Genomic DNA, 23,268 nt, shown 5'->3' with positions numbered 1-23,268 from the left:
TCTGTATATGTTACATACGTTGCCAGTTGCCATAACGTTGCATCAGATATCCTCCTCTTCTGATAATATTAAGATTAAAACATCTTCTGAAGTGTGTTTCTAGTTCTTGTAGACTAATGGGTTTCTTTCAAACTTGGCACAGGGATGATAATGGGATACATGTGATCAAATACAATACAATGTCATGTCTGTCCATGTTACACGCGTTACTGTTGCCGCGACAATTTGCCCTCCTTCTTAAACAAAGAAATTATTTATCTTAAAAAAAATATTTTTAGATGACACACCTGTAGTACTGTCCACCACTCAACTTTTAGATTCAGATTAATAAATTTAATTTTTGACCTTATTGTCACAAAGTGGTTGCACTTTACTGTGGAATGACTCATTTCTTCTCTCTCATTAAGTGTGAACAATTACAGAATGCAAAGACAGATTTAACAAAGTATAATAATGTCGATAGACCCATCTCATGCAATTTGTTTTCAACGCTTGCAATGTCTCAAGATTTGAGTGTACAATTCCGATAATGAAAGAAAAAGCCTCTAAAAATTGGGTCATTTTGGGTTTTGTGTAGTTGCTTTCCTATTTTACTTTGTATCTCTTTTTAATTTGTGACATGTATGGTTATACCATGTCTTGCTAACTTTCCTCTTTCTGTGATTTCTCTTTTTGAGATTCTTGCGTGCACAATGAATAATGTTTGTAAAGTCATTGGCCAGCATATCAGACACATCGGCATTTTGGTTGGTCAATTCCCAAAGCTCCTGCAAATGAAAGATTCTGCAAACATTTTAAGTTTTTAGTTTACGATGAATTTCACTTTGTTACAGAATTCAAAAATACAGCACTTATCGAGACATCCTATTTTCATCCACAATTTTGTATAATCCTGGCTTTCTTGATTTGAATGACAGACAAAGCTTATGTAGATCTTTCTTCACAAAGATAAACTATCTCTTGTGAAATTTATTTCTTATACTTTAGTTTCTCCCAAGCAGCAGCTTCATCAAGTGTTTGATGAAGGTTGCTTCTTTAAGTTTTGTACTTTTGTGCCGTACTGCACTCCCCGAGTATGTTGTTGAGCGTAAAGCAAGTTAGAGTAAAGTATCGATCTTATAGAACTTACTTGCAACTCTAACAAAATGATGAGATAGACTTTCTAATACCAATTCAGTTCACATATTGGGCGAAATACTATTATGATTAAATTTCCGCCATTTGTGCTGAGCCTGTCGACCGCGCTGTTTACCCAGTCATAAGCCCGTAGCATTTTTTGAAAGTGAGAATTTGTATTAAGACAACATGGTATTTTCGTCACGGTGTCACCATGAACTCATGACTAGAGTTAGCCGTATTTTATAACTAACTATATAAGTAAACAAAGAAGAGTCGGTTTACAGAGAGAGAGAGAGAGAGAGAGAGAGAGAGAGAGAGAGAGAGAGAGAGAGAGAGAGAGAGAGAGAGAGAGAGAGAGCATAATTTTCCTAGAAAATAAGCCTACTCACAGTGTCTCGTTTACTTTTCTGTTGTTCGTCAGGTTGGGGCGATGTTGGCTACCTCAATCCCCTGGTGATCACACCTACGATTGATAAACTGGCCAGAGAGGGCGTCATTCTAAACCAATCTTATGTTGCACAGTCATGCAGTCCGTAAGTGTTATATGTAGTTTATTTAACGTGTCTACCATCATTAGCCTCAATCAGGAATTTTATTTATCCTTAAACTAAATAATTGTTTGAAAGAAAGAGAACATATCAAAGTCTGCATTAGTCAACGTGATAAACTTTGAATAGTATAACAATACAGGATAGAGTTAGTACAATATATGTGGATAACGGTTCAATGAAAAGTTGAAAAAGTGCCTGCAAAGACTTGTGTCACTTGTATCGTAATCCGGTTAACTTTTCTCAGGTCCAGGGCAGCTATTATGAGTGGATATTACCCGTACCGATTAGGCTTCCAGGTAAGTCAGTTCAAAGGTAAATAGAATGGTCTTATCGAGCATAAAATGTGTACCATAGTTTAACAATTATACCAAAATCGTTGACAATCAAAGCATTATAGTGCCTGGGCAGGGTTCATTCCATGTTTCAGTGAATTGTCATAGGACTATCAGGAATCCTCCCAAGCGGCGGCAGAAATCGTCATTGAATAAGGATTGAAATTGCTCAAATTTTTGAGGTCGCATTTTCACCATAGATTACTATAAGGATTCGTTTTACATGCGCGCGTTCCATATTATACATAACATGCACCGAAGTCTTTGAATTGTACTTTGAATTTTCAAGATTGAACACTTTTATTTTACTAACAGCATTCGTGGAAATAGTTGCCAGCTTTATCTACTTTTATTGTAGTTTAGTTTTTCTTCATTTCCTATTAGGAGGACGGCGTGACAGTAGATATGCCGACTGGGGTGCCGCTGCATCTCATGTTACTGCCGAGAAAATTACAACAACTGGGATATTCGACATACATGGTGGGAAAGTAAGAGCATAATAGGCAGCTATGTATGTATGTATGTATGTATGTATGTATGTATGTATGTATGTATGTATGTATGTATGTATGTATGTGTGTGTGTGCGTGTATGTATGTATGTGCGTGTATGTATGTATGTATGTATGTATGTATGTATGTATGTATGTATGTATGTATGTATGTATGCATGCATGCATGTACGTATGTATGTGTGTGTGTATGTATGTATGTATGTATGTATGTATATGTATGTTTGTATGTGTGTATGTATGTATGTATGTATGTATGTATGTATGTATGTATGTATGTATGTATGTATGTATGTATGTATGTATGTATGTGTGTGTGTATGTATGTATGTGTATGTGCGTGTTTGTGTGTGTGTATGTATGTATGTGTGTGTTTGTATGTGTGTATGTATGTATGTGTGTATGTATGTATGCAGTGTTCGAAATTCGTGGAAAATATCAACCAGTCACCAGGACTGGTAAATTTAGAAAATTGCCTGTCCTGCCAAAAACTCAGCTAAGAGTTACACACACGTATTGACTATAACCTTATCTTTTACAAATGAAGGACGGGATGGAATCATCTTTCTCTTTAAATGACTTTATTTGTTAACAACATCAGCTGTACAGTATATATTGTACAATACCTGTGTATGTACTTCATATTCACAATGCAAAATGTATTTACAAGCATACTGTCAGTTTCCATGAACAATAGAATAAAATCGTATCCTTAAACTCATGAGTCTGAGAAACAACGTACGTAAGTTACACAGTTTTGCCTGCTTGCAAAGTACATTTACAACCTCACAGTCCCCCAAAAAACAGCAGTGGGGTGGTATGTCTCGTCTTTAAAAGCGTACATACACCATCTCATTTTGAATGACTGACGCCTACAGTTGAGTCATCCGACAACAAACGCTGTAGCATGCTCGTTAGAGTTCACTTTCAATATTTGGCTCGTTCTACGTTTGATACAGCTACGAAAAACTGTTAGGCACTTTTATCTTTATGATATGTATGACCCATATCCACGCCTTTCTTTTTATCAAGTGTGCACTGCCATTTGAAGTCGCTGATAGATCATGATTTATTTGTTAAAGAACGAGCGTTCCTCAATTGTAATTTTGACAGCTTATCAAATGCTACACTGTTCATCGACTGCAGTGTCCTTCTCGTTACCGAGTCATCCGGGGCAGCAATTTTTGCATCGCGGTACTGCTTGGCATATTTATTCTACTAAAAAGCTTCCTGTGTTTTCAGAGCTTTAAGTCTGACATTTGTAGAGCCTTTAACGAATGCACCATTCGCATATTTTTGTACATGTCAGCAGCTTGGTTTTTTTGCAATGGATGTGTATACAGTTCTACATAAATTGCAGTAGGCCCACAACTTCTACTCGCGGACTCTAACTGGTGACTAACAAATCTTTAAACTCAATTCTCCACGATTTAATCATTGTCCTCTTGCCTTTCGTGGTATCATTCTCCCTTTTGCCTGTAATGTTTCTTCTCGCGTTCTTCGTTTAGCCGGGAGTTGTGGCAGGCAAAGACAATTGCGCAGCGTAATTACTCACACTGTAAAAATAGCGGACGCTAGACGCGTCTTTACGCGTTCAAAATGTACGTGTCGGTGTTCAAATTGAACGGCTAGTGTTCATATTGTTAACACTAGTGTTCATATCATTAAAGGCATGTGTTGGCACCAGATTGTCTCATCATAAAATTTACCCACCAGATTACAATTTCAATGGAAAACAAAAGGCTATCACACCTCCATAATCTTCTTACATACCAGAACAAAGGCAATCCCAGGGATCGCGAACAGTGCCTTTAACAATGGTGTTCTAAACCTGAACACGTAGTGTTAACAACCATCTCCTTCAAGTGTTCAAAAACTCAGCATCACAGAAATTTCACAATACAGTGAAACAATTACCAATCTTTTGGGTTTTTTACTTTACAATGGCTATATTAAATTTACTACTGCCTCGCTGTCCGGCAAACATACTCGGATTTTGGTGTAACGAATTTCCACTAAATGAAAAAATATTTCCGGTCTAAAATGCTGAAAGCATGTTTTTTCTAAAAAAGAAAGTATACAAAATAATTTTATACGTTTATTACGTGTTGAAATTTTGAAAATTTGAAAAGAAAATCAGAAAACCATCATGAACGTTTTAATTTTAACACCGGCGTGCAAGAGGCGTTCTATTTCTAAACACTTGGTGTTCAAGTTTGGTGCTTTTTCCTATCCCATGATGCATCAAAACGGAAGTTGCGACATTTTTCTTGTAAGCGCACCCTGAAGTCGTGATCGTGCTGAAGCAAGACCAGAAAGGGTAAGTTTCTCTCCAAAATAGTTAAAGGTATTAGATTTTGAAGCATCTGTATTATATCTTTCGAAATTAATCGTATTGTACTTTGAAATGCTTAACTACGTGAAGAAACCTTTTTTCTTTAGTGGCTGGTATACCAACAACAAGCTGTGAATACGCAGTGGTACTTTGGCCATGGCCTATCGATCGATCTCACTCGGGTCAAGGGTCATTGCAACACAACTGTAGCGATAACCCTTGACCTGAGCGCGATCGATACGCCTTGCATAGTACCGCTACGTAATCACAGCTGACACATGTCTTTTAGTAGAGACAATCGCATGTAAAACATCAATTAAACACCGTAGAGTATGCAATGTATTGTTTCAGCGTATGAGAGTTTGGCTTTTTTACTTTAATCAGTTGATGACAAGAAGAAGCCAATATTTGTAACAGTATTGAAAAGAGGCACTGTATATGAAAGTATCCCCTTTTCCTTAACCTAATCAGCTCCTTGTTTTTCATTTAAAGTCTCATCTCGCCATATTACCTATTGTTGCATTTTTTCAGGATGTAAAAAGTTGGATATAACTGAAAATCGAAAAGTTGTTAAAGAAGCTGGCGGTACAGATAATGAAGAAGATTAGTGTACAGGTAGCTGTCTGGAAACAAGCTTGAGAACCTCAGTTCATCTCTACTGTAGATTTAAACTTCCGAGGGTCAGTAACTGAATTTTGATAAGTTTCTGATTTTTTTTTTCTGTAAGCTTTGGTAGCATGCTATGATCAACTAAATGTTGCCGGAGGATAAGCTTTCACAGACGTGTAGTCTCCTTTATCAGATGCAAGGGTGGAATGAAAAATAATAGCTGAAAGCGACAGAAAATTCAGAGTAATAAAAGGTCCACTCTGACAGAATTACTGAATTTTCTGAAATTTTCACTCTGAATTTTCTGTCACTTTCTGCTTCAATTTTTCATTCCCCCTTGCATCTGATAAAGGAGACTTCACGTCTTTGGAAGCTTATGCCCTTTAATATTTATTTGATCATAGCATGCTACCAAACCTAAGAGAATTTTGTATTGTAGCTCAACACGTCTCTTGTTCTTAGCAACTGGTTTTTAGCTTTGCCGTCAGCTAAATAGGTGGATGTGTAGCATTGCCCTCAAATTTGTACATCTCAAAGTTTTTCTTCAAAACAGCCTGTACGAATTCTTTAATATTTGGATTACAGGTCCCCGGGATTACCCTAATCACATATGTTCAAATTATGATGAACTATGCAAATTTATATTTTTGATGCTAATTTTGCTATTTTTGGCAAAAATCTTCTTCTCTTTTACTGACGTCGTCAATATTTGTTAAACATGTCCCTAAGAATGACCCTAGTCAAATTTTTGCTAGTTGTGATGAAATATTCAAATTTGTATATTTCATGGCAATTTTCGTCATTTTTGGTCTAATAATTTTTAAAAATCTTCTTCAAAAACTACTAATTGAACAGCTTTGATATTTGAGACATAGATCTCTACTGATAGCCTTTTCAGATTGTTCAAATTATGCAGAAATTTGGAACTTTGTATTTTTGAGAAATTAAAGACATTTCAGACTTTTTACGATATGAGGGATTACCAGGATGTGATATATATACGTTATGATGAAATCTACATTTTTTATTTTAAGGGTGAATTTTACAATTTTGGTAAAAAAACATTTGTATAAAAATTAATAGCAAGGTACACCAGAATTTGAAAGGTCTTTACGAATATATTTTTAATTTCTGAGAAGTAGATTTTTGAAATGTCACCGATTTATTTCATTGTTTATTTAAAGATATTGCAAACAAACAAACCTTTTTGTTTATGAAGGACTTTGTTGGACAAGGAAAAAGGTTTTACCCTGCAAGGACCAATTTCCCCACTTTCTGCATGTTGTGCCTTACTGTGACACTTTGACAACTTGACATGTTGTGTTACTTTATGTGGACAACTATATACCATGTGCACTAGAGAGCCTTGACTAACTTTTTTTCTTCAAAATTTACAATTGTCTATACAAGAGGAAATGTCTTTAAGAAACCATCTTACAACAATGAAGTATGCATTCCATACATATATGTGTTTTCAACACAATAGTAAGTCAAATTTTGAGCTTTTTCAGATGATTTTTTGTACATTTTAACAAGTATGAACCCTAAAACGTAATCCACAATATTTAAGTTAAACCTGTTTGTCATTACTTTGTTCATATTTTTTAAAACGATCTACAGTGTTCATGGGGATTTTTATTGCTTATGCTTTTGATAGGAGGGTGTTAACACCGTTGGTAGTTTCCTATGACAAACTTTACATACAAATTGGCAATGTTTATTTGCCCACTTTACAGTAAATTATTGTATTTACTCTAGAAATGTTTTGTGTATTTTTAGAATAAAATAATTTTACTGTATATCAGTGGTCTGTAATGTTATTTCAAGGCTTGAACACCCCCTGAACGCCCAAAATTAAAGGTGTTCAACAAGCGCGCATTATGTGTTCTAGCCTTTAACACACTTATCGTTGAACGGCGTCCATGCGTTCAAAAAGTGTTTACAGCCCGTTGAACGCGTAAATGCGTTCAATTTTTGAACAATTTCATGTTCAACGTGTGTTCAGATATGGAACACTGTGGTGTTCAATATAGTGTCTGATGAACACGTAGCGTTCAAAATCTGCACACGTGTGTTAAAAAATTGAACGTTGGTTGAACACGTAGTGTTAAATTTCTGAACGTCTAGACGCGTTCAAAAAGTGTTACAAAAAGGCGTTTAATTGGTGTTCTATCCTTAACACATAACTTTACAGTGCACAACTCAACGCCGTTCCATGTTACGTGTTGTGTTATCGGGATTAACATTGTACTTTGAAATTCATGCAACATTTACTGTGATTGGTTGATTTTCAAGTTATATGTCATCCTGTCCAATTAGCTTGTTTCTTTTTATGTGCAATATATGTACTGAGGATGGGCTAAAATATCGTCGGCGGCGCTCTCCAAGACGGCCAGTGTCACGTCCATGATCCCACAGAAGTCAGTTGTCGACGACGAAAAATTGAATCTCTCACATGGACTGGTAACGTTTTGATTTTACCGGTTCGGCGAAAAAAAAATATATCTACTGAATTGAATTTTCTACACTAGGGTGATAGCTCTGCTAGTGGATAGCATTGTCCCAGAGGCTGTCTTTCACCCGGTAAAAGCGATGTATTCATTGCTCTGATAAAGTTTGTGTGCGATCTGTAATAGCGAGTATGTGAGTGCAAGTGGCTTCATACAGCGAGTAGAGTTTTCTCAATCAGAAAAATTGTGACAACTTAGTTAGGTTATTGAACCGCTCTTTTTAAGGTTGAGTTTTTGACTGCAATGTCTTCGCTGAGTGACTGAGTTCTGTACGTTGTGAGTTCATATCCGATCTAAAATATACTGAATTTTCAACCCTGGGTTGACAGCTCTGCTGTTGGACTTTTTAGTCCCCGAGGCTGTCTTTCGCTCAGTAAAGCGATGTATTAATTGCTTTGACAAGGTTTGTGTGCGATCTTTGATAGTGTGTATGTGTGTTCGAGTGCTTTATGACATCTACAGTGTGTGGAGGTGGCGCAGTCAGAAAATTGTAACAACTTACATGTAATAGCTCGGTTGTTGAACCGCTGTTTTTAAGGGTGGGGATTTGGCCGAGCGGTTTTAACTGTGATGTCTTCGCTACATACATATATACATATATACATACATACATACATACATACATACATACATACATGCATACATACATACATGCATGCATGCATGCATACATACATACATACATAGATACATACATACATACATACATACATACATACATACATACATACATATATACATACATACATACATACATACATACATACATACATACATACATACATACATACATACATATATGCATGCATGCATGCATACATACATACATGCATACATACATACATACATACATACATACATACATACTACGTACGTACGTACGTACGTGCATGCATGCATGCATGCATGCATACATACATACATACATACATACATACATACATACATACATACATACATACATACATACATGCATATATACATAAGACTTATGTATTCAATTCGTCGTTGTTTGAGTTTTACACTGAACAGGCCAGTAATTGACCGTGAAAGTTTCGTGAAGCAAATGTTTAGATAAGATGAGAAACGTTACCCCAAAAAGCTTGAATGTCTATTCTCTTCATTTCTTAATTACTTTCGATCTTCCAAGAATTTAGATTAATACGGTAACAATTTCTTCTACCGAGTTGTCTTAAGGAATTTTGTTCTGTCTTTCAACCACAGATTCCGTGTCGACTGGTGACATCATTTTGAAATACCTAGTCTTCGATTTGGCAGTTCAACTAGTCAGTTTATCACGTGCATGGTTAATGTTTGCAATTGAATTCAAGTCCGAATCTGAACTTGATTATCATCAATAACTATGCAGAATACAATATACAGTCAGTATTGGCAAGACGAGGACTGTTTATTTCACCACGCCTTAATTGGATGATACAAAGATTTGAAAAAAAGTTAACAAAGTAACACGTACCTGTCTTTAAGGGTAAAACTAATTATAGTCTCATCTGTAAAAACATTCAACTACAGATGGCATTTGGGTTTTTGTAAGAAAGAATACACACCGAATGGGCGAGGGTTTGATCACTTTTATGGATACTATGGTGCTGGTCAAGACCACTACACTCACGTAGGAAGTAAGTTTCTGTCATATCAAATGACGGTTAATTGTCATTGAGACATCATTTTTAGCTCACGTATTCAAAAACATTAGCTTATGTTGTACTGGTGTATGTATGTGTGTGCCTCTCCGTCTGTCATGAAAGACAGAAAGGTGTGACATGAAAGTTAAATGCCAATTTGAACATTTGATAAACTTTCCCACTTAGGGATATTTGTAAACTGACTCAATAAAAATTGACAAAACTTAGTATGAATATTGAAAATACTATGAGTTAACATTACTGAAAGCCATTCAGCATTTTAATAGCCAATTCCTAATTTGCATATTTTATGAACCGTCCTAAATTAGGACTATGTATCTTGATTGCCTAGACTTAAGTTAACTAAACTTGCTATGTACATGGAAGATACTGTGATACTACATTATTAAAAGTCATTAAGTATTTTTACTTCAGCCAATTCTTAAATTCTTAATGAAATTTCCTAATTAGGGATATATACCTGGATTAACTTGATTCAAGTAGGCGAAATATGCTCTGCACATTGGTGATACTTAGTATAAACAATATTGAAAGTCATTTAGCATTTTCACTTCAGTTAATCATTAATTTGCATATTGAACGAACTTTTCCGATTAAGGATATATATTTGAATTGGCATAATCAATGTTGACGACGCTTGCTATGTGTATTTTACATACACTGATATAACACTCACGAAAGCTGCTTTATCAGTTTTAGATAAACTTATTACTAATATGCATATTTAAAGAACTTTACTTATTAGGCATATATCTGGACTGACATGACCAAAGTTAAGAAAACTTGCAATATGAACATTAAAGACACCATGTTAAAACATTATTGAAAGTCATTTACATTTTTTTCTTCAGCTAATTACTTACTTGCATATTAATGCATTTCCGTAATTAGGGATTTATATCTGATTGACAAGACAAAGGTTGACAAAACTTGCAATGAACATTAAAGATACTAACATAGTGTAATCATTTTGCATTCATATTTTAGCTTATTACTAATTTGCGTGTTTAACGAACTTTCCTTATTAGGGATGTCTATGTGGATTGACTTGACCAGAGTTGACGAATCTCCCTACGTAATTCGTAAATACTATGATATAATATTGACAAAAATCAATTTTGATTTTGCAAAACATCTTATTACTATTTTGCAAATTTATTTATTTTTCTAGTTGGGGATATATCTTGATTGACTTCATCAAAGTTGATGAAACCTGCGACCTACATTGAAGAAATATAGTAAAATATTAATGAAAGTTGTTTAGCATTTTTACATCAGCAATTTAAAATTTGCATATTTTACCAACTTTCCCAATTAGGACTATAGGAGTAGAGGAACTCTAAAATAGTTTATGTAACTTGCTATGTATATCGATGAGACAATTATGTTGTTTAAATGAAAGTTATTTTGTATCAGCTAATTTACAATTTATATGTAGCACAAAGGACTTGCCCAAAGTCAATTACACTTGCTATATAAATTGATGATACAATTGCATATTGATATACTTAATGAACTTTGCAATTAATCTGTGGTGAATATTGATAATGATGATCATCATAACAGTTTCAATGAAGTTGCGAACATGTGGCAAAAGTTTAAATTCACAGACAACTGCAATATATACTGAAGCACTTGAGCATTGTTCAGTTCACATCTGGTCATACAAGGATTCATGCACAGTGCAAGGAAACATTTACGTTTATAAACAACAAGACGAGAAATACAAATAACGTTCTTCAAAGTATGAAATATGAATCTTCCTTGTAAAGCTGGGAGTCTGTTACGAAACATTTTGGGAATATAAGATACCCATTTTCGTCAGCTAGGTACGCATCAAGGGAGAATCAAAGATTATTAAACACCAGTAACTTTAATAGTCTTTCTGCATGAGGGAAAAATATTGCATGGAAATTTCCGCATTTATCATTAAAACGCTAACATTGTCATGTTATCATGTTGCAGTTATTTCGGAACAATTTGATTCCGTTGAGACAAGGCAGTCACCACAAATTTCCCATTAAGATGTATGAGAGCTGGACAATAATTTGTTAAAATGAACATTAATCGGGGTGGACGTTTTATTAGGAGCGCCATTGCATTTTATCTAACTACAAAAGTTTGCTTTTTGTCGTTCATCTTATTTTTATAAAGAATGTCGTGGCTTGGATCTTCATCATGACTTTGAACCTGATAGAACACAAAACGGAACTTATTCAACGGTACGTATTTTCAACATACATACATACATACATGCGATATTCTAGACATCGAGTAAACAAATGCACATGTTAATGACCACAGAGGAAGACATAAATTTGTCCATCCTAAGACACCATTTCAGGTAGTGTCCATTATTTCTGTGTTCATAACACTCGTGAGACCTTTTTAATTGGATAACGAGAATAGAAACAAGTAATACCATAGTCCTAAACTTTCGCAGTCCTGATCGTGTCATTTCGAAGCCTCTCAATGATCTTCAAACAAACTTGCGTAACGGTACTTTTCGGTGTCATCCTCTTGTTTTAGTATTTGTTTAGTGGCAAAGCTGTTGAGTTTATTAAAGCTCACGACAAGTCCAAGCCATTTTTTCTGTACCTGGCCTTTCAGAATGTCCACAGTCCACTTCAGGTTAGTAAATTCGTTTTGATGGTTGACAGTTTTTGTTTTTTAATTTGTTTCTCAATACCACCGTGCATTTTTTTCCGTAAATCATTTTGTTTGACTTGTAAACACAAAATCATAGAATGCCTCCTTTGTGTGAAACAAAGTCAAAAATAGCCATTGCCGGCAAAATCGCATTCTGTGTCGTATGATTCTGGTAAAAAACTATTCGATAAGGGCGACATCAAGCATACTCACTTCGTAATAAGCGCACACCTGGACGTCTTTCCCTACCGATTATATAAAAAATCACACTTGTATACCAAATTCTCTTATACCAGATCCTCCTTAACTAGCGTTCGTCCATTCTATACCTGTTTTACCAGGTTCCAGAAAAATACACTGATATGTATCCATCAGTTGCAAATGAAAACCGAAGAATCAAACTAGGTAGGTATTGCAAGAAAACATGAATTACCAGACAAACTGTCAACGTATTGGACAACCGATGGGCGTCCTTCCATCTATCGACCGATCGATCGATCGATCGATCGATCTATATCTATCTATTTATTTATCTATCTATCTATCTATCTATCTATCTATCTATCTATCTATCTATCTATCTATCTATCCATCCATCCATCCATCCATCCATCCATCCATCCATCCATCCATCTATCTATCTATCTATCTATCTATCCATCCATCCATCCATCCATCTATCTATCTATCTATCTAGCTAGCTAGCTAGCTAGCTAGCTAGCTAGCCAGCATTCGTTCATTTAGCCATGACCAATTAATCCATCCATCCGGGATCCATCCAACCATCCATGTACATGGCTAAAAGCAAAAGGAGTATGATAGATAGGCTGTGACGTGTCAGCTATAGCCACTTGATGGACTGGAAGACTACGCATTTAAGTAATCACGTACATCGCTATTACGATATATATGTTAGTCACCTACGTACAGTGAATTTGGCTGAGCCACTCGATTGACTGCGTTAAAAGCAATGTTGTTAAGTAATCGTTCATTTTACTAACATGATGTTTATGGCAGTTACCTACACTATTAATCTCTACGGCTCTGATAGTGAATTTGCAGACGGAGGTTTTACGGCCCGAGCATGCAAGGGCCCGTACACTCTACGACCGAGGTTCGCAAAACCCGTATCAGGACCTTAACACAGACAAATAGAAAGACAAACTAGCAACGGGTATTGTTCAAGGTGTGAAGCGCTTATGTAAGCCTTCCATGTTCGCCTCGCCTCAAGTAGCTCTCGCCTCTCTTTTCCGAATAGTGCCGACCATGCATTCTTCGGTAATTTCCGGATTTTCGCCAATTTTTAAGCGAAAGTATAGTCGGCAAAGTTTGTGTTGTTGTTGTCGTGTGGTGCTGGCGAAACGGGAAAGTTTTGAGCTTCGGGAAAATGAGTTTTACCTCTTGAAAAGATCCTCTCACATTTTTATAAATATAAAATGAGTGTGTTTGAACCAAATTTGAAAGTCTTTTATCGATACTGTCTGCTTTTACTCAATGGTTTACGGTCAGTCATATCGTCCTTTAAAAGTTGGTTATGGAAGGACGTGTTTATGAAACTGCTGGCGTGTTATGTTTTGATCGGCGTGAAGCAGTGTTTCTGCGCTGAGAGCTCACTAAGTAAGTATGGTTGCTACGCGACAGGCAGCACGATGCCATCTCGTCGTACTTTTCGCATAATCTCGTGCAATTATCAACCAAGAACAAAGTCTCCAAAAAGTCTAACACCTGTGAAGCTCATTTTAATATGAAAAGGCCATAGTCTACCGAGACGACCATGAAACAAAAGGCATGCCGCGTTGCCATTCTGTCTTTCTATTTGTCTGTGACCCTAAGGAGCCTTCAGTAATTACAGGTGGGGTGGGCCGGGGGAAGCCACCTTTTACAAATCTGAGCCACTTTTTAGAAATCTATCCAAGGGAACGTTCATGTTTATAAACCTATCTTGGGGAAGGGTTACTTGTTAGAAATCTGTCACTTTTTAGAAATCTGTCCAGGGGAACGTTCATTTTTATAAACCTATCTTGGGGTGGGTTACTTTTAACACAAGCTGATTTAAGGGCCAAACCTTGGATTGTCCATGTGATATTTCCTCAATAGGAAATCACCGACGAAATACATTGATTCTTTTAAATACATACACATTATCGACAAGCTTCACAAGCACAGGAGATACAGTATTATCCTACATTAAATACCTTGAACAGTTTAAACTGATGGAAGATAAGAGACAAAAACATAAAGACAGATGGCAGAGTGTATATCAATTATCTAATGTCTATAAATGCACATATATTGTTAGTTGTACGTTTTATATTGGAAAAAAGTTGTTCATAATTCTGTCATAGACTAGCATGTATAGTGAATGAACATTTCCGTGAAATATTGAAAATTCTGGCACACATCCATTTGTAACCACCCTAGTCTAATCAAGTACATTGATCAATAATCAAGCGTACATAAATACACAGATTTTCCTAGTTTTGTATTGGAAAACATTATTCATAGTTTCTTCATAGACCAACATGTATAATGAATCAATATTTTAGTGAAATTCTCAAATCCAATTTCTTGTACACACATGCACATTGTACTTTCCATTTAAAGCAAAGTACATAACATAAATTATCAAATATATACGAATGTAAATATATAGCTTGTTTGTTGGGGGAAAATTGTCGATAGTTTGCCTGATAGACTCCCATGTATTATGATTTGATATTTTTGGGCGAAGCACTACATCAGCCACATCTTACCTTCTTTTATTTGCGCACATATGGTGACCCCCCGCAAATGTATGATCCTTCAAAAATGCTGGCGTGATAAATTGCGACCCTCCCTCCAAAACGCCAGCCCTCCTGTCTGTATTTTCAGTCCCTAACTTACATAACTGTAAAACCAATTGTTATGTAAATAAGCTGATACTGGTTCAGTTATTCCAGGGGAGAAAACTGTAGTGATTGGGGGAGTGCCAAGTTTTACAATGTCGGACAAGGGGAGGGTCACATTTTAGACAAGAAGTTAGGGGAAGGGTCATATTTTACAGTACAGGTGCTCACGGAATTCCCCCGGCCAACCCCCCAGTAATTACTGAAGGCTTCCTTATGGTATAAATAGCATGTGCAGGGAATGCGGCCGAAGGCTGCTCGCGAACCGAGCATTATTTAGACTAGCATATGTCCGTGTATTTAGAAGACTAGCGTATGTCCATGTATTAGGAATACTGAACACATATTAGAACCGTTCGTGCCACTCCGCAGTTGATTTTGAATACAAACTGCCCACTCACGCGAGAATTCAAAATCAATTGCGGAGTGGCACGAACGATTCTAATATTTGTTTAGTATTCCTGATACATGGACATACTCTAGTCTTCTAAATACATGGACATACGCTTGTCTTAATAATACTCGGTTCGCCAACCTACGAGGTTGAAAAGATGCCATCTACCACAATTCCTACCCGAAAATTGAGTTTTCTGACTAGAGAGCTCTCTGTTCCAAAAACAGTAGGACATTTTCAAGATTAAAAATGAATATTTTCGATCACTTTTAATAACCGAGTATCGCCGTGCACTGCCATTTTGGAACACGCCAACTCTAACGAGACTTATAAATGTTGATACAATACAAACTGCTCACTCACGCGAGAATTCAAAATCAACTGCGGAGTGCCACTTACGGTTCTAATATTTGTTTAGTATTCCTCATTTCCGGGGCTCTGTTACAACTTTAACCTGATCTAACCATGTAATTTGCGCATGATAATTGATTTTCGTTGGTCAACTTGATTGCTGGACAGTTTCAAGTTGAATTACTGAAATCTATTGTTATTTTTGAAAATATTGACGGCCCTTCTACCTTTGCAAAAATATACAGTGAACATCGTGATTGGCATGCTATGTATACATATGGTAATAATAACCTCAATGTCCCTCAAACTGCGCTCGCTCTCAGGTTTGACCTGTTACATATTAAATATGTATTTAAAAACATTATGTAAAGATTTGGAGATAGAAATACATGCGATATCATACATTTATCGCCACTTTGTAAATTACTCGGAAAAGCATTGGCTGCATCCCGTCGGGTATTGGTAGCGAGTGCAGCGAGAGCAGCTGAAGGCCGCTCCTGAAGCGATTTGTTTACATGTCATGGCATGTGGAACCACAGGGCAATAAGACATTATCAGTCATAGCAAGAGTTAAAAAAATTGAGAAATTTATGATTATGAATACTTTGATAAAAGTTAGATATTGCATACTAAACAAGTACTCTACTGCACTCGAATCCTGAGTGGTGATCAGTTTCCATGCCAAATTCGCGCAGTTGTTTTACAGACCCTGTCATTAATACACTTTTGATTCTGAATATTCTTGATAAAAAATGATATTTTTGTCATTGTTTTAGACTTACAAGAAGTACCCTACAGTACTCGAGTTCTAAATGATGATCATTATTTATGTCAAATTTTCGCAGTTGAAGTACGGACCCTCAGAAATATGGTCGATATAGTTACACTGCAGCAAAATTACTGTTGAGAGAGTCTGCCGAGGCGGTACTAGTGACCGCGCATCAAGTTCCTATTCGATGCCGAGAATCGCATGAAGTGTACCAACTTGGTTAAAATCTTCCCACAACGCTTTATATTATTTTAGGCATGATTACAGCCATGGATGATGGTATTGCAAAGTTGGTAAACGCTCTCCGAAGGCATGGTTTTTGGGATAACACTCTCATCGTGTTTTCCACGGATGTAAGTAACACGATCTAAGGGAGCCGTCATTATTTATGGCCTGGGGGGTCGGGGGAACCTGAGGGGGGTCACTCAAAAAAGCGAAAGGTACAAGGGGGGTTGCTAAACAGTGGAGAACAAGAAGGGGGCTACTCATTTTTGTTGATATGTACCGAAGCATTTAGTGAAGTTATGAATTAATACAACAATAATAGTAAAGAACAGCTATATGTATGCTTGAGATATGTATGTTCATACCTGGTATATGTACATTTTGATCCATCCGCATCAAAGAAAAATAAGAAGACTGTTTATGTGATAAATATTTAATACAACGAAATTTTTGTTTGACGTCATCGTATACTCGTGTTTTTCGAGGAGCCGCACAACTTCTCGCGTTGTGCTAGAAGTTGTACGGTTCCGTGAAAAAAAAACTCTTATACGATGACGTCAAACATAGAAAAATATCATGGAATAAATCGTAGGCGTTAATGTTACATATTTGTGACTTTCTATTTTTATTTTTAGTGTTGATAGCGAGAACGATTAAAATATAATGAAACAGTACTTGTAGACCTATGGATTGCTTGACATATTTCTTGAGCATGAACATTATCATCATCATCATCATCATCACAAGTATGATAGTCATACCGTTTTTATTAATGATAAAATTATTTTTAAAATATCATGAAAGTTTTCTTCATTGTTTTGATCTAACAGAACGGGGCACCACAAAACGAAAGATTTGAAGGTAACAATTGGCCTCTACGCGGAACTAAGAAATCATTGTTCGAAGGAGGTACCCGGGCTGTTGGCTTCATTCATGGTAGTATGCTGGAGAAGACGGGTTACGTCAACAACCAGTAAGGAACCGGGCATTTGATAAAAATATATGATCGTTGTTTAAACCATATTGTATGAACTTAAATTGTACCAACGATAAATTCTTCAGTTATCCAAAAAATATTAATTCGAACAATTTTTGTCATCCTGTAGACTTATACATGCCGTTGACTGGCATCCAACGTTATCGACTGTTGCAGGCGCAAAGACGTTAGGTAAATCATAGCTTCTATAATATCCAGTCCGTCATGTTTGTCTTTCAGAGCTTCAATGTGAGGGTATGAAGTCTTGAGAACGACTGTAAAGCGTTAGTATGTCTGTCCGTGTTTACTTTTGTTTGTGTATACTGGTATGTACTCTCATATTACGTAAACATGTGAGTTCGATGGCTTGTGCATTTATACATCTGTGTGTCTTTCTGTCTCCTTTGCATTGATTTATGTATATTAATATGTAACACTTTACATGTATGTATTTTTGCGCCAATACAGACATTGTTATGATCGTATTTGTGCACATCTTATTCAATCGATATACTTGAAATAGCGTAACAACAATTTCTTCATACTCACGCCTTCAGATCCCGATATGGATGGTTTAAATGTGTGGAACACCTTGAGAAAGAACGTTACATCACCACGAAAGGAATTTGTGTATAATATCATAGAAAGGATACCTATTGCGGGCATAAGGTAGATTACCGTTCGTAATTACCTTTGCACTAGATTATTGAACATAAATTAATTTAAGTGAGAGCGCCTTGGTGTAGAACATGTAAACAGCGAAGTACTCAGTAGTACAGCTGGTTATAAAGTGAAATTCACACTGTAATTTATAAGGGCTTAACATATTCATTGGAACAGATCATTACCGATGCACTACAGTGGTCCGGTATAAAAGGATTGATACTTGCAGCCACCTGTATCTATTAAATTTTAATTGAAACCAAAACTTAATTTTTAATTTATGGATATGTTGTTCTGAAATATCGTTTCGGTAAACGTTGACAGGTTGTGTACAAGATTGTCTAAATGATGGAATTGAAATGGCATACTGTTATTTACACCTGCGTAATTCACATTCTCTTTGTTTTCTGTTCCTGCAGGGTTCATAACTACAAGCTGATAGTAGGTAATTCTCAATTTTCAGGTAGGTCATCGATCAAAGAAAGAAAAAGAAAAAATACTAAGTACAAAACGTGTGTTCTGGTGAGGCATCAAACATAATAGCTTCAAGTAATAGACAAGACTTTTCTGTAAAGCTGATATGAGTTTCGCATACTCGATAATGGGCGAGTATACAGTCGAAACACTCTGGTAGATTGGCGCCTAAATATTTTCAGTGCGTTTATGACCGTTGGAAATAAATATATTGCAATATCCGGCATATGTTACTATTTCATTTCATTAGCCTGTTATACTGTCCATCGTTTTACATGTCTTCATCCACACATCCCTTGAAGAAGAAGAGCTTGTTGATAAATTTCAAAGATTGCTTTGCCAAAGAGTCTGCCCTGTTGGCTGTTAATTTTTTTTGGTGCTTACTAGTCTGTTTTGTTTATTGGTGTATCCACTTACTCATATTAGTTTTAAAACATGCCTGTACAACCTGATAGCAAACCTGATACATACATACATACATACATACATACATACATACATACATACATACATACGTACGTGTGTGTGTGATGTTATTTTTTAAACATTTTTAAACCTTTGATTGTTCACTTCCTTTTATCTTATCCTTATTTTTCTGTGTTTTCTTTAGCATGCAGAGTTCCACCCCCAGAGACCGAGATGAAATTTGAAAGTGATTGTGCATCTTTAATAAGAAATGGTGTCTATTTGTACGACTTAAAAAGTAAGCCCAATAAAAACATTTTGCAGAGTCACATCGCATCTTTCACACTTATTTTAGGTGTAGAAGCATACTTATATAGTATATAAACTTAGCATCAACATGATACTGGCCTTAATTCAACGATGACGTTGTAATTTTAAAGGGATATCATCGGCATTGCAATACGAGTACGTACCAGAGACACAATATAGTAATATGTCTTCTATGATAATTTAAGAATATAAAGTCAGAGTAGCAATTTTATATGAAGGCATGAGCAACGGGTCTTCTATTGTCCTCTACCCCTATCCTGTATTACCTTGTTGTGGAAATGTTGACTTGTTCAGTAGCCTGGCTTTGAACACAGGTGCACGAGTCAATCATTGCCGTCACCATATGAACCCTGATAAGATGCTGAAGATAAGTCATCGTGATATCAGAAACAGATACAAGGGGAATTGAAACCTTTTTGACCGACAGAACTTTAAAAACAGCAGATCGATATTGTTTTTACTATAACTCTGGCGTGTATAAATTTAGTATATTAATTCATTTTGATGTTACTGTATTTTCTATCTTATCGCGCCGGAAGACGACCCAACCGAAAGTTTTAACCTCGCAGAGAAAATGCCGCAGAGAGTGAAAGAAATGAACACACGGATAGAAGAGTACAAGAAGAAGCTTGTGCCCACATTGGATCGCGGCATTTCTGAAGAGCAACTCTCAGACCCACAAAATTTTGGAGGTGTCTGGATGCCTGGATGGTGTTAATACCGGAACGGTTGAATTCTTCACGGTATAATTTTCAAAGATGGCCAAAACCGAACTTTCAAAGTACGGACGTTATTCTTGTTTCAAACGATCGCTACATGACATTGTGAAATATGAACTTTATGTATACTAGACAATTCCTTTCCCATATTACAAAGTACTGTGCAGTTTTTGTTGAGATCCGAAATTAGGACAGATTTAATTATGACTTTGCTCCTCTGTAGGCGATACCAAGGTTTATGGGAAATGTCTTGTGTCATTTATTTTTAATTACAATTTCAATGTATATTTGTGTGGCTTACAGAATGTGATAGCATTACGTCACTACATTTGTAGTTGGAGACAAAACGAAATCCAATTGTAAAACAACAGGTGCGTTCGCATTAGTATAGTAAATATTAGTATCCCAGAGACTGATGGCAGTCCATAGAACATCCTGTAAAAGTAATCGTGGCTTACTTTCGATCGACGTTGATGTTGCAAGATATATATTTCTTGAAATCGAAAAGCCGTATTACCGAGTTATAGTAGCAATGCATTCACTTGTACGATGTGTGTATTGTAACGACAGAAAAAGGAGGTGAAGTCGGCGATGTTATTTAAATAAATTTATTAAAACTAAGCATTAAATTAAATGATAAAGTACAAACTGAGAAAGTTTGCAGGCTACTTATCTCAGCTGCAACGGCACAAACTCCCTGATTAGTCTCCGGAATTGCGGAGTTAGACAGCCAAACTGATAGGCGAGGCTTGCAGAGTACACAGAACAAGTCCAGCGTGAGTGTGAAGGTCTTGAAACAAACACATGAAGTGATCCCAAACAGTCTAATAAAAAAATGTACCATCCCGTATTTATAGTAAGTGATTGTATCTAGATAATATAAGAACAATCTAAAATTTCTATTGATATGCTAATCACTGTTCTAGAATATCTTGACTCGTAGTAAACATAAGTATCGAATTCATAGTCATGGAGGAGAATGACATTAAGAATGTTCTAGATAAATTGAACTCAGGTCATGGTTGGGGAGAATGACTCACATAATACACCCAGTCTTCAATGAAAAAGTTTTCAAAGAAAAATCTGTCTTTTTAACTCATGTGATATCAAAAGTGTGAACAAAGATAAAACTCTAAATACGAGAGAAACAGTCTGCAATCAAATTGTCTCTGCCGTTGATAATGTCAAGGTTAAACTCCTGTAACAATAAAATCCATCCTAACAATCTCTGACATTTTGCCTTTTAATTTCTGCTGAAAAACAATAGGGTTGTTATCAATATAAACCATTATAACACGCCACATGTTCATTCCGTGTCGCGATTCGCCAGAATACGTCACGTGACGAAAAAATAGATACGTCTAGTCCCCACCAAATCGACACAAGTTACGTCAGAGGGTATTTTTTGAAAAGCTATTTCCCTAGGAAAATAGTTCTGACCAAATTTGGAAAAGTGCCCGGTCACGTGACCGTAGTGTCGTCTGCAGCTTTGCAACAATGGCGGGTGACTGGAACGTGATGTGCGTCCCGGATAGGTGACGACACATTCACTGAAACAGATTTTCCAACATTCCAACAGCATAGGAACTGGAATAGCTCATCGACAGGAAAAGATTAAGGTGCAACTAAGGATGTCGCTAGGTATGCTTACAATATTTTTTGAAAGAAAGTGGTACCACGTACAACTGAAAGCGCTATGGAAACATTGCCCAGTAAACTTGTTGCGGTGCAAAATATCAAAACACATTAAAAACTATATAACAATACAACATGAACATGTGGTGTGTTATAAAACACCTATAGCCTGGTCTTTATTCGGGCTATAGCGCTCGTCTATTTCCCCTCGTGGGCGTGTCTTCCCAGAAACACATCGCTATACCCCTTGGCCTACGGCCTCGGGGAATAGCGATATGTTTCTGGTAACACACGGCCCCTCGGGGTAATAGACGGTCGCTATAGCCCTCATGACCTGGCAATAGGTGTTTACTATCGCCTGATTTAACGAAGTAACATAAACTCCAAAATGCTGTAAAGCTAATATCAAAGATAAACACTCTTTTTTAATAGACTAATTTTTCTCGGGTTTGTTATTTTCGTTAGAAGTAGCTGACAGGTATATCTCTCTAATGATTATCCTCTTGCAATAGAACAGCACTAGCAGCCACATCACTAGCATCTAATGTTTATTTGAACGGCAAGCTGAAATCTGGTGCAGACAAGACTGGAGCACTTTGCAGTATGGCTTTTAGTGTATCAAATGCCTTTTGGTATTGTTTTGACCAAACAAACTTTACTTGCCTTTTAAGTAAGTTAGTCAAAGACTCAGTAATGGTCGAGAAATTTGGACAAAAAGTCCTGACTCCTAAAAGACCAGCCAATGGAGTTCCATGAGTAAGGCGCAATATTTCAGCAAGATAGGACTGTGAAACCACTATTTGATGTTTTATAGCCCTATCGTCATCAACCAAGACATCCGGAGGTCTGCATTTGCGCATGAGAATACCAGGCTTTGTATAATAACAAACATAACTGACAGGGGTTTCATTAAGAGCCGGCAGCCGGCGAAATTGACCTGTTACTCTCACGATTTCGCCGGCTACTTTTTTGGAAATTTGAACTCTTTCATAGCTAAAATATTTTTTACCTTCTGAAATGATACGGACAAGTTTCACAAGCTGTATAATCAAACTTTTCAACGGCTTTTATGTGAAACAAAATTTAGAAGACGAGCGACTACTACGATCACCTTGCACTACGTAGCTGTGGAAACGCAGCTATCTGTTGGCGGGGTAGCGTG

General features: G+C 36.5%; 1 protein-coding gene across 2 annotated transcripts in view; it reads left to right on the top strand.

The window, feature by feature from the left end:
• Nucleotides 1-23,268, top strand: part of LOC139114675 (arylsulfatase B-like) — a 95,666-nt gene that overhangs the window by 23,691 nt on the left and 48,707 nt on the right. The window contains exons 2-15 of one of the 2 annotated variants that reach the window (XM_070676540.1): nt 1,541-1,652; nt 1,915-1,966; nt 2,387-2,490; nt 9,498-9,604; nt 11,786-11,853; nt 12,161-12,262; nt 12,622-12,685; nt 16,935-17,032; nt 17,735-17,877; nt 18,011-18,072; nt 18,438-18,549; nt 18,963-19,006; nt 19,628-19,720; nt 20,292-21,696. In XM_070676540.1, the coding sequence (XP_070532641.1) occupies nt 1,541-1,652; nt 1,915-1,966; nt 2,387-2,490; nt 9,498-9,604; nt 11,786-11,853; nt 12,161-12,262; nt 12,622-12,685; nt 16,935-17,032; nt 17,735-17,877; nt 18,011-18,072; nt 18,438-18,549; nt 18,963-19,006; nt 19,628-19,720; nt 20,292-20,470 (1,340 nt within the window). In that variant the 3' untranslated portion in view covers nt 20,471-21,696. Of the gene's footprint in view, nt 1-1,540; nt 1,653-1,914; nt 1,967-2,386; nt 2,491-9,497; nt 9,605-11,785; nt 11,854-12,160; nt 12,263-12,621; nt 12,686-16,934; nt 17,033-17,734; nt 17,878-18,010; nt 18,073-18,437; nt 18,550-18,962; nt 19,007-19,627; nt 19,721-20,291; nt 21,697-23,268 lie in introns of those variants that run through there. The other variant, XM_070676539.1, reaches the window with a different exon arrangement.

Source organism: Ptychodera flava, chromosome 16 (genome assembly GCF_041260155.1).
Source record: "Ptychodera flava strain L36383 chromosome 16, AS_Pfla_20210202, whole genome shotgun sequence".
Classification (NCBI taxonomy): domain Eukaryota; kingdom Metazoa; phylum Hemichordata; class Enteropneusta; family Ptychoderidae; genus Ptychodera; species Ptychodera flava.
This window is presented reverse-complemented; position numbering and strand designations above follow the sequence as displayed.